At 45.4% G+C, this 15,156-nt stretch overlaps 1 protein-coding gene across 3 annotated transcripts in view; it reads right to left on the bottom strand.

The window, feature by feature from the left end:
- FRY (FRY microtubule binding protein) overlaps positions 1–14,765 on the bottom strand; it is a 328,278-nt gene extending 313,513 nt beyond the window's left edge. Inside the window, exons 1-2 of one of the 3 annotated variants that reach the window (XM_013968161.2) lie at positions 14,489–14,765; positions 13,595–13,767 (exon numbers count right to left, since the gene is read on the bottom strand). In XM_013968161.2, coding sequence (XP_013823615.2) covers positions 13,595–13,767; positions 14,489–14,745 — 430 coding nt within the window. In that variant the 5' untranslated portion in view covers positions 14,746–14,765. The remainder of the gene's footprint in view (positions 1–13,594; positions 13,768–14,488) is intronic. The other 2 variants (XM_018056623.1, XM_018056624.1) reach the window with 2 other exon arrangements.

The following is a 15,156-nucleotide window of genomic DNA, read 5'->3' as shown; positions in this document are numbered from 1 at the left end:
TAAGCATGGTTAAGCATATAGATTTTAGTCACCTACTTTTTACTAAAGGACTGAATAGTATGGGTATATTTGAAACAGCAGAGCACTTTCTAATTTAGCAGAAATTAAGACAAAGTACAAGGCTACAACATTGGGATGTTTATAGTCTTCCAAAACTGCACTGCCTTTTATTTAAATAATTATGTAGCAATTTGTAGCATCTTTATTAAAAGTAATTACATTTTGGCAATATTTCTTTTGAGAAGTTGCTCAACTTTTATTTATGGATGTGATTCAATAACAAAAGGGAGTAAGTCATTCTAGTTTATTTCTGAATAATGCAGTTTCTGTGCAGCACTAAGTATCATGTATGATATTCATCAACTTTTATTCATTAAACATTTCTATATTTTATTGCATTACTTGTACTGTTTGACAGTGTTTCTTCTTAAGGTCTCAAATGTTTATTACTCATCCAATTGGTTTTGTTAATTAAGGCTGCTATAACAAATTATTATAGACCAGGTGGCTTTGACAGCAAACATTTACATCCCATGGTTCTGGAGGCTGGGAAGTCCCAGATCAAGGTGCTGGCTGGTTTGGTGTCTAGTGAGACCCTCTTCCTGGCTTCTTGCTGTGTCCTTACACGGCAGAAAAAAAGGTGAGTGTTAGTTGCTCCGTCATTCCAACTCTTTGTGACCCTGTGGACTGTAGCCCTCCAGGCTCTTCTGTCCATGGAATTCTCCAGGCATGAATACTGCAGTGGGTAGCCATTCCCTTCTCCAGGGGATCTCTCCACCACAGGGATGGAAAGAGAAACAAATCAAGAAAGATCATCTCTCCTCTGTATCTTTTCACAAGGGCACTAATTCCATTAATGAGGGCTCCATCCTCATGGCCTAACTGCCACCAAAAGTCCCATCTCCAAATGCCATTGCATTGGGGATTACTCAACATATGGATTCTGGGGGGACATCAACATTCAGCCCATAGCACATTGTTACAATTTTTTAAATGGACCAAGAGGCGGGAGGAAAAGTCCTAGTGTTTCACCCTCTGATGTGAGCAGGGGTTAGAACAAAGACCTAGATGAACCAGCAGGAAGTCTCTATATAATGGAACTCAAACCCAGGCACTGTTAGAAGAAAAAATGCAGGTTCTCTTCTTGCCCAAGAACATACTGATAGTTGAGGTGGGTGGTGGCTGGGTGTGAGAGGGAGGGGACCAGATGAAAAGAAGCTGGGATGTGGTGGGGGTCTTCTGCTTCCTATGTGTGAAACAGGAGAGAGTTTAAGGATGACCTTGATCTTTAGGATCTTTTCTACTTCTTTTCAGTCAAGAGTTCTCTACTAGGGGATGGGGACAAACAAAAATTCCCAAGTATGTGGGGAAAATTTTCACATTGCAGTTAGAAGCCCAGCCCCTGCCCCCCAGAGTTCTCCAGATCTGTGGATTCTGAAAAACCCCCTTCAGTAATTTGCATTTGCAACACTGATTGAAAATAAATGCCCTATGTTGCTAAATTAATATTCCTTTAGTTGTACAAGCATTTGAAAATCTCAAAAGACAGGAAACCCTTCCTGAGTTGGACTCTGAGAAGGAACAGTGGAGTTATAACCCTCTCCCACTTAGCTATGTTCCAGAGAGTGCAGAAGAGGCCCAAATTACAATAGGTAAACAACCCCTCAGCAAAACCCCCTAATGCAGAGGACAATTACAGTCCCCTGGCATTTTCCTGTAGGAGACACTCCACTGCCAATTAGGGCTTCTGTACTAGATGACACGGTGTCAGTATTGCTATTAGCTGGTGCAACACAGAGGCTTAAATACTGGTGACAGAGAAGCAGGGACACCCAAATTAGTGCACCCAACCAGTCCATTCTAAAGGAGATCAGTCCTGGGTGTTCATTGGAAGGAATGATGCTAAAGCTGAAACTCCAGTACTTTGGCCACCTCATGCAAAGAGTTGACTCTTTGGAAAAGACTCTGATGCTGGGAGGGATTGGGGGCAGGAGGAGAAGGGGACGACAGAGGATGAGATGTCTGGATGGCATCACCAACTTGATGCACGTGAGTTTGAGTGAAACCTGGGAGTTGGTGATGGACAGGGAGGCCTGGCATGCTGCAATTCATGGGGTCACAAAGAGTCAGACACGACTGAGCGACTGAACTGAACTGAACTGTCCCAGTAAAAAATTAGATAGGGAACAAATTGCTGTGTATCAGTGTCTTAACCATCAACTCGCCTTCACAGTGCTTTGCATCTAGTAGACATTCAACAAGATAGCTTAGATTTTTGTTGAATAGATGTTGTGTTTCTCACAGCACAGCTTCCTTTATCCTTGGGCACTGGTTTTAAAAATAACTATTCACTTATGTCTGGCTGTGCTGGGTCTTCACTGCTGGGCAGACGCATCTCTAGTCGCAGTGAGCAGGGCCTGCTCTTTAGCTGCAGTGCACGGGCTTCTCGGTGCGGTGGCTGCTCTTATTGAGGAGCCCAGGCTCTGGGTGCGTGGGCTCAGTGGTTGTGGTGCGTGGGCTCAGTGGTTGTATAGTTCCCAGGCTCTAGAGAACAGGCTCGGTGGCTGAGGTGCACAGACTTAGTTGCTCCATGGCACGTGGGATCTTCTCAGACCACAGATCAAACCCGTGTCTCCTGCGCTGGCCAGGCGGATTCTTTACCACTGAGCTACCAGGGAAGTCCTTATCCTTGAGCTATTTTGATACTTAAAAGAATGTTTCATTAAATCGAATCTTTCTGGCCCATAATTGCTCCAAGATGCCATCCAGTATTGATTATCCATCAAGAGGATTCAGTCTTTCTTAAGTATCAGGGTGGGACAGAAGAGCGTGATTTGATAGCTGAGGGAGGACCATAGAGAAACCTAATCTCCTGACAAAAGTACACACCCTCTTCCTGGTTCCTCCACCTTGGGGCTCTGAACTCCCAGGATGTTCAAAGACAGCTCTGATAATAAGTTGTGTGGCACACAAAAAAATTAACTCATGTCCCACTCAAGATGGGAGGTTTTAAACTTGTGACTGAAAAACAACCTGACCATTTTGTAATGAGAGTTTTTACATGCATGCCACCCAAACATGACTACCTGTTTAAGCTCATTTTGTAAACCCCTATTCCTAAGTCTACATTTTCCTAGACTTTAAAGAAAAGTGGGAGGTATTCTAGTTAAAATTTGAAGGTAAACATTCTTTACAGACTCCCAAAGTATTTGAAGTAAAGGAATGTTGGGGTCTAGTCATTTATGTATTTAACTGGGTAACTGGATGACCATTCCCCCTGCTAAATATTTGTTAAGAGTACATTACTCATGAAAACAATAAAAAATATTTAAAATTATCACTGAAGTAGCTTGAGTAAATATAAAGTTGCTCAGTCATCTCCAACTCTTAGTGACCCTGGGCACTGTAGCCCACCAAGCTTCTCTGTCCATGGGATTCTCCAGACAAGAAGGCTGGAGTGGGCCGCCATGCTCTCCCCCAAGGGATCTTCCTGGCCCAGGGACTGAACCCAGGACTCCCTCATTGCAGGCAGATTCTTCACTGTCTGAGCCACCAGGGATCTTAATATAAAGTTACATGGATGTAAGAATACATAATCTTTTCACAGTCTAGATATGACTACTAGAACTTAGAATGTTAAGAATGGAAATAAGTTTGTATAGCTACACATTTGCTATAGCTCAGCAAATGGAAATGAACTGCTTTTAGAACAAGTGTTTAAGCCACCTCTTAATATATTTTAAGTCTTGTCTTCAGAACCATATTATTTGTATTTATTTATCTTTTTATGACAATGAGAAGAAGTCTGAAGTCAAGCTGTAAATCTAACACTTTCTGTTTATTCTGGGTCCCTGCATAAAGGTAAAACTTATTTCCCTTTGTTTATCATGCATGTTTATAGTATTAGCATTTTTGTTTTCCTTAAAAGTAACTGGATCACCATATTAATAATCTCATTAAATGGTTTTGGCTTTGTCTCTTTTTAGAAAATAGAACAAAGCAAAACGAGAACAGAAATTTTGCCTTCCTGAAGAAACTTGTCCAAAAAATACATTCGATTAAGAAAAGAGGATTCCTCGGTTTTTGCTTCACTAATATTTTTGAGTAAGAAATGCTGTAAATATTTTATTCTTTAACTTTTGATTTTGTATTGGGATATAGCCAATTAACAGACAATGTTGTGATAGTTTCAGGTGAACAGTGAAGGGACTCAGCCACACATACACGTGTAGCCATTCTCCCACGAACTCCCTTCCCATCCAAGCTGCCATATAACATTGAGCAAAGTTCCCTGTGCTATACAATAGGTTCTTGTTGATTATCCACTTTAAATATAGGAGTTTGTATCTGTCCATCCCCAAATCCCTTACTATCCCTTCCCCACATCCATCCCCCTGACAACCATAATGAAGTAAGTCAGACAGAGAAGGAGAAATATTGTATAACATCCCTAATATGTGGAATTTAAAAATAAATAATACAAATAAACTTACTTACAAAACAGAAACAGACTCACAGACTTGGAAAAAAGCTATAAATATTTTAAATTAAAATGTCAATTTTTTTTTTTTTTTGGCTGTGCCAAGTAGCTTGCAGGATCTAAGCTCCCCAAACAGGAAGTGAACTCTAGCAGTGAAAGCAACAAGCCCTAACACTTGACCTCCGTTTCCCCCAAATGTCAAATTTTTGACATTCAAAAGTTTTGAAGTTTACATAGTCCTAATATTTAAAAAGATGAATTTCAAGTGGTTAATTCATTTATAATCATATAGATAAGCTATATATTATATATAATTACAAACGAATTACCATCGTATTCCAACTTTTGGTTCAAAGGAAAGCCAGGGATAAATTTCCAAAAGCAGGGCCTTAGACAAAACTAAGAAAAATTATTAAACATAACAAGGCCACAACTAAGTTTTGAAATCACCGACAGTGTTGTTACTTATACAGAACAGTTTTTTTAGAGGCCTGTCATGACAACACTCTCAAGTTTGATAATTCATGTTGAGAAAATATATGGATATTTATATCATGACAAGAGTTTCTGTGTTATCCTCTTTTTCTTGGAAAGTGAAATTAACAGGTCTTTTAGTAGCATCGTCTCCTTACACAGAATTTACATTCACAGAGGGTCTGGTTAGCAACTTAGGATAATTCTCCAACCATGAAGATTTGCAAAAGTGTTTCAATCACACCTACCCATGAAAAGTACAAATTTTGAGAAACAAGACCTTTGATGCCACCAAAGTAGAAGTGAACACTGTCAATTCCAGCTGTGTATCATTTCATCATCATGCACTATTTCATTTGAGTTTCATGTTACTTGGTGACACTGGATATTCATCCCCATGTTACAGATGAAATAAAAAAGTTTCCGAGAGGAAGAATAGAAAGAAGTCTCCAGTGTTTAATAGCCTGGAAGTTTACACTTAATTTCAGTTTCTCAACTGTTTATTTATCTATTTTTTCCAACAGAAAGTATTTGTTCAGCAACTAGGAAATTGTCTACGAGATCAAATGACTCATTTGAGGCTACACATTTCGTACGATGGGGGGTTAGAACTTGAACCTGGTTGTGAGGTAGATACTTTGTGAAATCCTTCAGCTGGAACCCTTTCACGAGAGAAGCAGTTCAGACTCGTGCCTTTGGGGCTCCCTGACCTTAGTCTGGCGCACGGCCACCTCTGGAAGCTGCTGCAGAAGGAAGTCACATGACCTGATGGGCAGGACAGATGGATGGGGTGGGGCCCTGGATCGGTGATGACACATTCGTTCGCACCTGCCTCCACCCTGTCTGCCCATCTTACCACCTTCAGGGCACCTCCCACATCAAAGCCCTGAGGTGGGTGTTGTGGGGACACCCAGGTATGGGAAACATGGATCCTGATGTCACCGAGAGGAGCCACTGAACCCAGCGGCACAGGATCCCAGGAAGCCCAGTTTACAGCACATCTTTAAGGAGGCGCTATGGCAGCCTCTTGGTCCCTGGAAGGCTCTGCTGGACCGTCATCCAATCACTACTCAACAGAGGCCTGAGTGACAGAATTCTGACAGCCAACAGTACTGGGGGAGGCAGCTTAATTACAGTCCTTCCCTGTGCCCAGGATAAGAGGCTCCCAGGAGCACACCCAGCCCAACTCTTCAGCCTCACTCTCTCCTTCTGGCCACCTCGGGGAGCCCAGAACCACCTAGCTGCTACTGTTCTTACTGCTTCCCTGTGTTTCCAATAAAATCCTACGTGCAGCAAGGGGAAATTTTACTTTGTTGTTATTGTTTAGTTGATAAGTAGTGTCTAGACACTTTGCGACCCCATGGACTCTTGTCCACCAGGCTCTTCTGTCCATGGAATTTTCCAGGCAAGAATACTGGAGTGGGTTGCCATTTCCTCCTCCAAGGGATCTTCCCAACCCAGGGATCAAACCAGAGTCTCCTGCATTGGCAGGCAGATTCTTTACCACTGAGACACCCAGGAAGCCAGAAATGTTCAAATTCTGTTTCATTATTAAAATGATTTAAATGACTTTTTTTTTAGATTGTGGATATTCTTTTTAAAAGAAAGCCTCTGGAGTAGAACTGCTTTAAAAACGAGAATGGAGGTTCGCTTATATCGCTGGGATATCTGCTATGTGAGTCCTGCCTGGAAAGGCCCTGCTTCTCGCGGCCCCAGCAGACTCCCCACACTCGTCCTCTAAGCAACAAGGAAGTACGCTCAGAACGGCCTGTTTCCTCCAGGCAGATGGCTCCTCGCTTCTCAAACAGATGACTGCAAAATCCGTAGGATATTTTAAGACTGAGCAGATGAGATGCATCAACTTGTCTGCTTAGGAGAGCCGAGTGAACAGCCTCTGACACCTGGGACCTGGGCCCCACTCTGTTCCATGTGCAGGAAGAGATGCTCACTTCAATCCGACATGCCCATGGGTGTGGTATGTGTTAGGACCACTTCTCTCTCCTCCTTTGTTTTCTTAGATCACTGAGCTGAGCCCTCTGCTCTGAAGCTGCTGGAATTCTTTCAGGAGGATGAGGAAGTTAGGCTGCCTGCCTGCTAGGGACCTACCTACACTTTTTTTGGTTGGGGGGGTTGCTGCACCAGGTCTTAGTTGAGGCATGTGGTATCTAGTTCCCTGACCAGGGATCGAACCCAGGCCCCCTGCATTGGGAACTCGGAGTCTTAGCCCAGTGGATCACTAGGGAAGTCCCGAGACCTACGTACATTCTTAATGCCTGGCCTGGTGGAGCTGAGATGGTGGAACTTCAAATGAGCAACTCAAACTAGTTCTACTGTTAAGGCTTCTCCAGGAGAAAGATAAATGGTTAATTTTTGATGATTTGGTAAAAATCATATGAATAGGATGTTTATATGTACTGGTTTTATTTACGATTCATTGCTGTGAGTATGGTGTCCCCTCATTCCTTGACTCGAGAGGTACTTGCCGGATTATATGGTATGCAAGGCATCCTGCTAGGAAAATTCTTTCCTATCAGTCACATAAGAAACTGTCTTCTTTTCTGCTGTTTTCCCAAGGGCTAGAATAGATCCTGGGATACAGAGGATCCTAACACATTTTAATGAATGAATACATACTGAGACAGGGTACCTGCACTCCCCCTCACCGGGAGTTCCTACAGTGATGAAGGAACATCATTGATAAAGACCTTGCCCTTTGACAGCCTCTACTGCCAGCTCATTCTCTTCTAGAGCTAGAATGAGATGGGCTCCACAGGATGGACCCTGCCTCACAGTAAATTAGTTAACTCACCACTAATTGAAGTTAATTAGTTAACTTCACTGAACACTGACCACCTAGATGCCCAACTCCTTCTCCGATACAACTGGGCCATTCGAAGACATATACGTCCCTGTTTTCAAAGAGTTTCTGTACAAAACTTAACAGTTGCCACCAAGCAACAAAGTACTGAAGCCTTTCACAACCTAAGACAATTGAACACAACCCCAGGAAGAAAGGGAAGGACTCTTTATGCAGTAATGAAGCCAAGGAGGTGGTCGGCACAGAGGAGAACCCAAGAGAGGCCAGAAGACTGGGTGATTACAGAAGACAGAAGTCGCGAATCAGGCCTTGAAGCCCAGGTGGAGAAGGGAAGAAAGGGCAGAACAGGAACACAGGGGTGGGTGTGCGGGTGTGTGGGTGTGTGGGTGTGGGTGGGTGTGTGTGTGTGGGTGTGGGTGTGGGTGTGGGTGTGGGTGTATGTACAGTGTGTGTATGTGGTGTGTGTGTGTGGTATCTGTGGTGTATGTGTGTGTGGTATGTGTGGTGTATATATGTGCAGTGTGTGTGCGTGGTGTGGCGTGTGTGTGCGTGGTGTGTGTGGTGTATGTGTGTGCGGTGTGTGTGTGGTGTGTGTATGTGTATGTGGTGTATGTGTGTGGTGTGTGTGCATGTGGTGTGTGGTGTGTGTGTGGTGTGTATGTGATATGTGTGGTGTGTGTGGGGGGTGGGGTGTGGTATGTGTGTGTGGTGTGTGTGTGCAGTGTGTGTGGTATATGTGGTGTATATGTGTGATGTGTGTCATGTATGTGTGCGGTGTGTGGTGCGTGCGTGCGTGTGTGTGTGTGGTGCGTGTGTGCGGGGTGTGTGTGGTGTGTGTGTGTGGTATGTGTGGTGTGTATGTGTGATATGTGTGTGGTGTGTGTGTGGTGTGTGTGGTATGTGTGGTGTGTGTGTGTGGTGTGTGTGTGGTATGTGTGGTGTGTGTGTGTGGTGTGTGTGTGGTATGTGTGGTGTGTGTGGTGGTATGTGTGGTGTGTGTGTGCAGTCAGTCTGTGTGTGGTGTGTGTGGTGTGTGTGTGGTGTGTGTGTGCAGCGTGTGTGTGTGGTATGTGTGGTGTGTATGTGTGGTGTGTGTGTGGTGGTGTGTGTGGTGTGTGTGGTATGTTGTGTGTGGTGTGGTATGTGTGGTGTGTGTGTGATATGTGTTGTGTGTGCGTGTGTGTGGTGTGTGGTGTATGTGTGTGGTGTGTGTGGTATGTGTGGTGTGTGTGTGGTGTGTGTGTGTGGTGTGTGTGTGCAGTGGTGTGTGTGTGTGGTGTGTGTGTGCGTGTGTGGTGTGTGTGTGCAGTGTGTGGTGTGTGTGTGGTGTGTGTGTGTGTGTGGTGTGTGTGGTGTGTGTGTGGTATGTGTGTGGTGTGTGTGTGTGGTATGTGTGGTGTGTGTGTGGTGTGTGTGTGGTGTGTGTGTGGTGTGTGTGGTATTTGTGTGTGGTGTGGTATGTGTGGTGTGTATGTGTGATATGTGTGTGTGTGTGTGTGTGGTGTGTGTGGTGTGTGTGGTGTGTGTGGTATGTGTGGTGTGTGTGTGGTATGTGTGGTGTGTGTGTGCAGTCGGTGTGTGTGTGGTGTGTGTGTGCGTGTGTGGTGTGTGTGTGGTGTGTGTGTGGTGTGTGTGGTGTGTGTGTGGTATGTGTGTGGTGTGGTATGTGTGGTGTGTATGTGTGATATGTGTTGTGTGTGTGTGGTATGTGTGGTGTGTGTGTGGTGTGTGGTGTGTGTGTGGTGTGTGTGTGGTGTGTGGTGGTGTGTGGTGTGTGTGTGCAGTGTGTGTGGTGTGTGTGGTGTGTGTGTGGTATGTGTGTGGTGTGTGTGCGCAGTGTGTGTGTGGTATGTGTGGTGTGTATGTGTGATATGTGTTGTGTGTGTGTGGTGTGTGTGTGCAGTGTGGATGGTGTGTGTGTGGTGTGTGTGTGGTGTGTGTGGTATTTGTGTGTGGTGTGGTATGTGTGGTGTGTATGTGTGATATGTGTTGTGTGTGTGTGTGTGGTATGTGTGATGTGTGTGGTGTGTGTGGTATGTGTGGTGTGTGTGGTATGTGTGGTGTGTGTGTGCAGTCGGTCTGTGTGTGGTGTGTGTGTGCGTGTGCGGTGTGTGTGTGCAGTGTGTGGTGTGTGTGTGGTGTGTGTGTGGTGTGTGTGTGTGTGGTATGTGTGGTGTGTATGTGTGATATGTGTCGTGTGTGTGTGGTGTGTGTGTGTGTGTGTGTGTGTATTGGGAGGCGAGAGAGGATGGGAGGGTGAAGGGGGCATACAGAGCGCACAGGCGTGCCAGGAGCTCAATTCGAGTCAACCACAATTTGAGTCAACTGAATAAATATTTACTGAGCTCATGCTACGTGCCAAGCATTGTGACAGGTACAAGGGACACAGTGGTTAACAGGACTGATATGGTCCCTGGCTCCCGGGCTAGTGGAAGATATAGACAAGTAAACAGATAATTACAATACAATAAGTGTTGTGATAGGGAAAAGTCCAGGTGTCAAGAGAAGGAACAGAGAATAGACCCAACCCAGTTGGGAGGGCCAGGAAAACTTCCTGGACATTCCCTAAGAGGGTGGTCAAGCTGACACCTGAAGCTAAGGTAGGAATTAGTCAGGTGAAACTGGGCACGTAGGTGATACAGCACTTAACCCAGAAGAGCAGGTGTGATGGGCCATGGGGATCTGAAGTGGGCTGGGTTTGCAGGACTGCAAGAGGAGGGATGCTAAGAGATGGGCCAAGGACAGAAGCACTGGTTGGGTAAGCAGTCTCGTGTACTTTGCATTAAGGAGTCTGGACTTTATCCTAAGAGCAAAGGAAGTCATTGAAGAATTTAAGGGAATGAAACAAACACATTTTCATTTTGGGTCGATAACCATCTGACATGTGGGATGGTCCTTAGAGGAGAAATGGGCAATAAGAACAGAAAAACATGTAGCTTGCTTCTTCATGCTCCAACCTGGCCAAGTGCAAGAACTAAATGAATATTGCATGAGTGAATGAATGAACTGATCAACACAGCAGTCAATCGCTTGGCTTAGGACTGAGAACAGGGGACTTGAGACGGAGGATAATGCTGTCTGGGAGTCTGTAAGGGTCAGAGTGAATACACATCAGAACACTGACGCGTCTTCAATCTTAAATCTCATCAGACAAATGATAACAATAGTTAGCATTTTGAGTTGGTGCCTAAATTTCCCTGATGCTTGGCCCCACATTGTATCTGCTCTTTACGTGTCACTACATATCATACAGGGGCTTCCCTGATAGCTCAGCTGGTAAAGAATCTGCCTGCAATGCACGAGACACTGGTTCGATTCCTGGGTTGGGAAGATCCCCTGGAGAAGGGATAGGCTACCCACACCAGTATTCTTGGGCTTCCCTCACGGCTCAGATGGTAAAGAATCTGCCTGCAGTGTGGGAGACCTGGGTTTGATCTCTGGGTTGGGAAGATCCCCTGGAGGAGGGCATGGCAACCCACTCCGGTATTTCTGCCTGGAGAATCCCTGTGGACAGAGGAGCCTGGTGAGCTACAGTCCATGGGGGTCGCAAAGAGTCAGACATGACTGAGCACAGCAACACACTTGATGTACGTTTCTGTTTCAGCTGACCTTTAGGAGCTGCGGTGGGTTTTTCAGGCCAGGGTATTTCTAAGTCATCTGTCGTAAAAAGAAGTCAGTGCAGCCTGCATGACAGTGAAGTTGTGGTTTATTTGAAATTGAATTTAGACAAAAAAGAAGTAGCCAGCATTGTTCAAACTTCAGGCAGGTAACTCTCCACCTTGTCACCTGGATACCGTGGCACACAGGGAGGCTGTTAAGAGTTCATCCCCTCTTGCTGTCCCCAAGGTGGGGAATGGCAGCAGAACTAGACAGAAGAAAAAGAATGTCACTGAAGGCCACAGGGGTCGGTGAGGTGGCTTGGAGACCGGCCCTTTAGGGACACAGTCTGCACTAGAACCCAAGTCCCCTAAGTTCAAGGCCTCTTTCACAGCTCCACCCTATCCAATTAATTAGGACAGTCCAAGTTCTCAGGAATGACTTGTGTGAGGTTCGAGCTAGAGGTCTTCTCATAATTCTGTGATTGTAGCTGACAGCCCGGAGCGAGATGACCTTCTAGAAAGAGAAGGCAAAACGGAAATGGGGGCCGGAGAGGGTGAGATATTCTGGGATCTGGCTGTCTGGAAGTGTGGGGGAGGGGTGGTAGAGAAAAGCCTGGTGAATCACGACACCCGTGGATCCCAACGTTGTTGTTGTCATTTAGTCGCTCAGTCACGTCCCATTCTTTTTCGACCCCGTGGACTGTAGCCTGCCAGGCTCCTCTGTCCATGGGAGTTCCCAGGCAAGAACACTGGAGTGGGTTGCCATTTCCTCCTCCAGGGGATCTTCCTAAACCAGGGATCGAACCCGTGTCTCCCGCCTTGGCAGGCGGATTCTTCACCACTGAGCCACCAGGGAAGCCACATGGATTCCCATACATTAAACCAAACACAAGGAGAAGAAAGAGCAGAAGGTGAAGAACAGGCCTGGGAGCAGGTTTCAGAAGAAGGGCTAGGGAACCAGCTCTACAGAAAGCGTTTCGTGTCACACAGGCTCGGGAGAGCGAGGCAGGTCTGGGCTCCTCGTTACTTTCCGATCAAAGAGAACAGGCAGAAAGCTACTATGTTTTCAGATACTCCAGTCACTCAAGCGCTCCTCCTCGCAGCCTTGTTTCCATCACCCCCTTCCTTCTCCTGCCACTGCACACGTACACCTCTGGCCCACTGCAGCCCGGGCTTTGCTTTGTCCCGCAGAGTATTTTCACACCAGGGTAGCATCACTGACCCAGGAACTTCATGAGCAGAACTTCCTTATGAACTGAAATTTTCAGCTTGCGGCCTTGGTGGCCCACATTTCTAAATCATCACCTAACTGTTCAATATTTCCTAAAACAGTACAAAGACATTGAGGGGGGTATGTTTCATTTTTATGACGAAGGAAAGCTTGAATGAATTCTCCTCGTTTATTTTCTATCATCACAGAATTAGATTTCAGCAGCTGGGTCTAATCTATCAATCTAACCAGTCAATCAATCACAACAAAAGGCCACTTTCAGTTTCTCCAGAAAATTCCAGCGCAAACAGTACTGAAATAAGTTGACTAAATAATTATCCTCTCCAGGGATCATGCACCAGTGATACCTCAGCGAGAGTTCACTGTCACAGGCACCTTATACAATCTACACACCTGTAATACCAGGCTTGGCCACCTAAGGCCACCACCAGAGTCTCTTTATCGAGATTGAAATCTGGGAGTCTTCTGAGCTCCAGTACACTCCACCTTAATCGAGCCCTTTACTACAAATGGTTTTAGGCTCTGATGCAAGACAGGAATTTGAAGCATGCATTTGAGTATTTAATGGCGTTAATTTCTGGTGCACACAAACATCAGCTTCACTCAACAATCCAATAATCTTGCAAAATAAAGAAAATATGTCAGAAAAGAAATGCAGCATGGAATTCTCCAGGACTGCAAGCAAAGCAGGTCCCAGATTCCGCAGCCCGACAGAATAGCTGCCTATTTACAGATACTTAAAGTCAAAGAGACACCTATTTACAGACCCTTAAAGATATGAAAATAAATCAAGAAAAGAAAAAGGATGAGAGTACTTTCAGGTGAAAGAACTGTTCTTTTTTTTTTTTTTTACAATTAAACATGTTTACTTTACTGCCTCAAGTTCTCAGACATGTCCCAAGTTAATTTGAAATGTAACACATCTGATCGTTGGAAATGAAACACAATCCTTGTTGTTTTAACCGGCAGGCATCACCTGAAACAAATCCTACCTGGAAATATGGATGGTCTCTTTTTTGGGCGCCTCAGGTGAATGGGTTCCAAGTTTCTAAAGTTTCTTTGAAGTCTTGCTTTAATATCATTTCCTATGAGTAATTCAGGTGGCAGGCTGCTCCGTCTTGATGATTTATAATCATTTTGCGATGAATTTAGTTTGTTCTTCGTCCTGGAATATAAATTGCTGTCATCAACCGCCATGGTAGGAAATACATTTGATTTTCCTGGCAAAAAATTCTGAAAAGCCAAATCCAGGCGCAGCCGCCTCCGTCTCCACCCCTCCTCTCCACTCAGGAGTTCTCATGCTTTGCCCCGCACTTGTCTGGGAAGCTTAGCAAGTTGATAGGCGTGGACTTGAACAGGTGTAGAATTACTAAGCAGCCCCTCCTATCCACAGTAAAGAGCACAGGGGAGGAGAGATCTGAAAAATCATTAGGTGCAGGAGGCTGAGGAATGCCAACAGCTGTGGCACACGGGTAATAAAAGGGGCGAGATGAGTGCTGAGCGTGATCTCTGTTTTATTGGTGCGACGCCATAAAGCAACCACAACTTACTCTTTCAGAATGAATACCTATGCAAATCACAAGCCTAATTATTGTTGTTTTCTGAAACTCTTGAAGACTTTTTTTTTAATAGAAGTTTTGGGGAAACTTTGGGAAACATTTTTACATTCCCTCCGACCTTTTTGTTTCACACAACACAGACAGAGCAAACGTCTGTCTTTACAACATTCCTTATCTGGCGGGCAGTCGACTGGAAGCGGGCTGGACAGAGGAGATGACAGATGGCTGGGATGAGCAGGAAGGACCCCGGGGTGGGTGTGCATGAGCAGCAGTGCTGCCGGGAACCCAGTGCAGCCTCCCACCCTCCCCTCCCCTCCTGCGCTCTACCTGGAAGATGGCTTCTGGGAAAGGTCAGCTGTCTGACAAGGTGAAGTCAGAGGTCTAGCCAGTGAGCTGTGACCTACCACGGAGGGCACCCTCCACTCAGCCAGTGGAAACGACCCTGTGGTGTCTGCTGGGATCCCGCCTGGCTTGCAACTAACGTGGTCAACTGGTTTGGTGGTCTGAGAAAAAGCAGCATTCACCAGATTCCGGCTCGACCTGTCCCATGCTTGCTTTCTCTCTCTTCCGGACTTTGCATTCATACATCCTTTGTTCCCTTCCCCCTTGCTCTATTTATGTGGAAAGGCTCTGCCCTCTTTTCTCTAACTGACTCTGCAGAACTCATATTTCTATCATTTATCCTTTCATGTCCCAGGGCTGGGTCTCCTCTCCCCAGCTCCTCCTCGGTCTCTCTCTCTCTCTCTCTCTCTCTCTCACACACACACACACCCCTTAGGTTCTGCTTGACTGCAGTGTGAGTCAGAAGGTAAAGATGATAAAATCTGCCTTTTCTCTTCCCAGTGCCTGGAATCAGTAGATACGTAACATTATACGGGATTTAGAGGCTGTCTCAGAAATCACTGTTTACTTTGGTTTTTGCTTGTATGCGTGCGTGTGAAGAGATTATTTGCAAGTCTCTGGACTGTAGCCGGCCAGGATCCTCTGTCCGTGGA

This window comes from Capra hircus, chromosome 12, assembly GCF_001704415.2.
Source record: "Capra hircus breed San Clemente chromosome 12, ASM170441v1, whole genome shotgun sequence".
NCBI classification, from domain to species: Eukaryota; Metazoa; Chordata; class Mammalia; order Artiodactyla; family Bovidae; genus Capra; species Capra hircus.
This window is presented reverse-complemented; position numbering and strand designations above follow the sequence as displayed.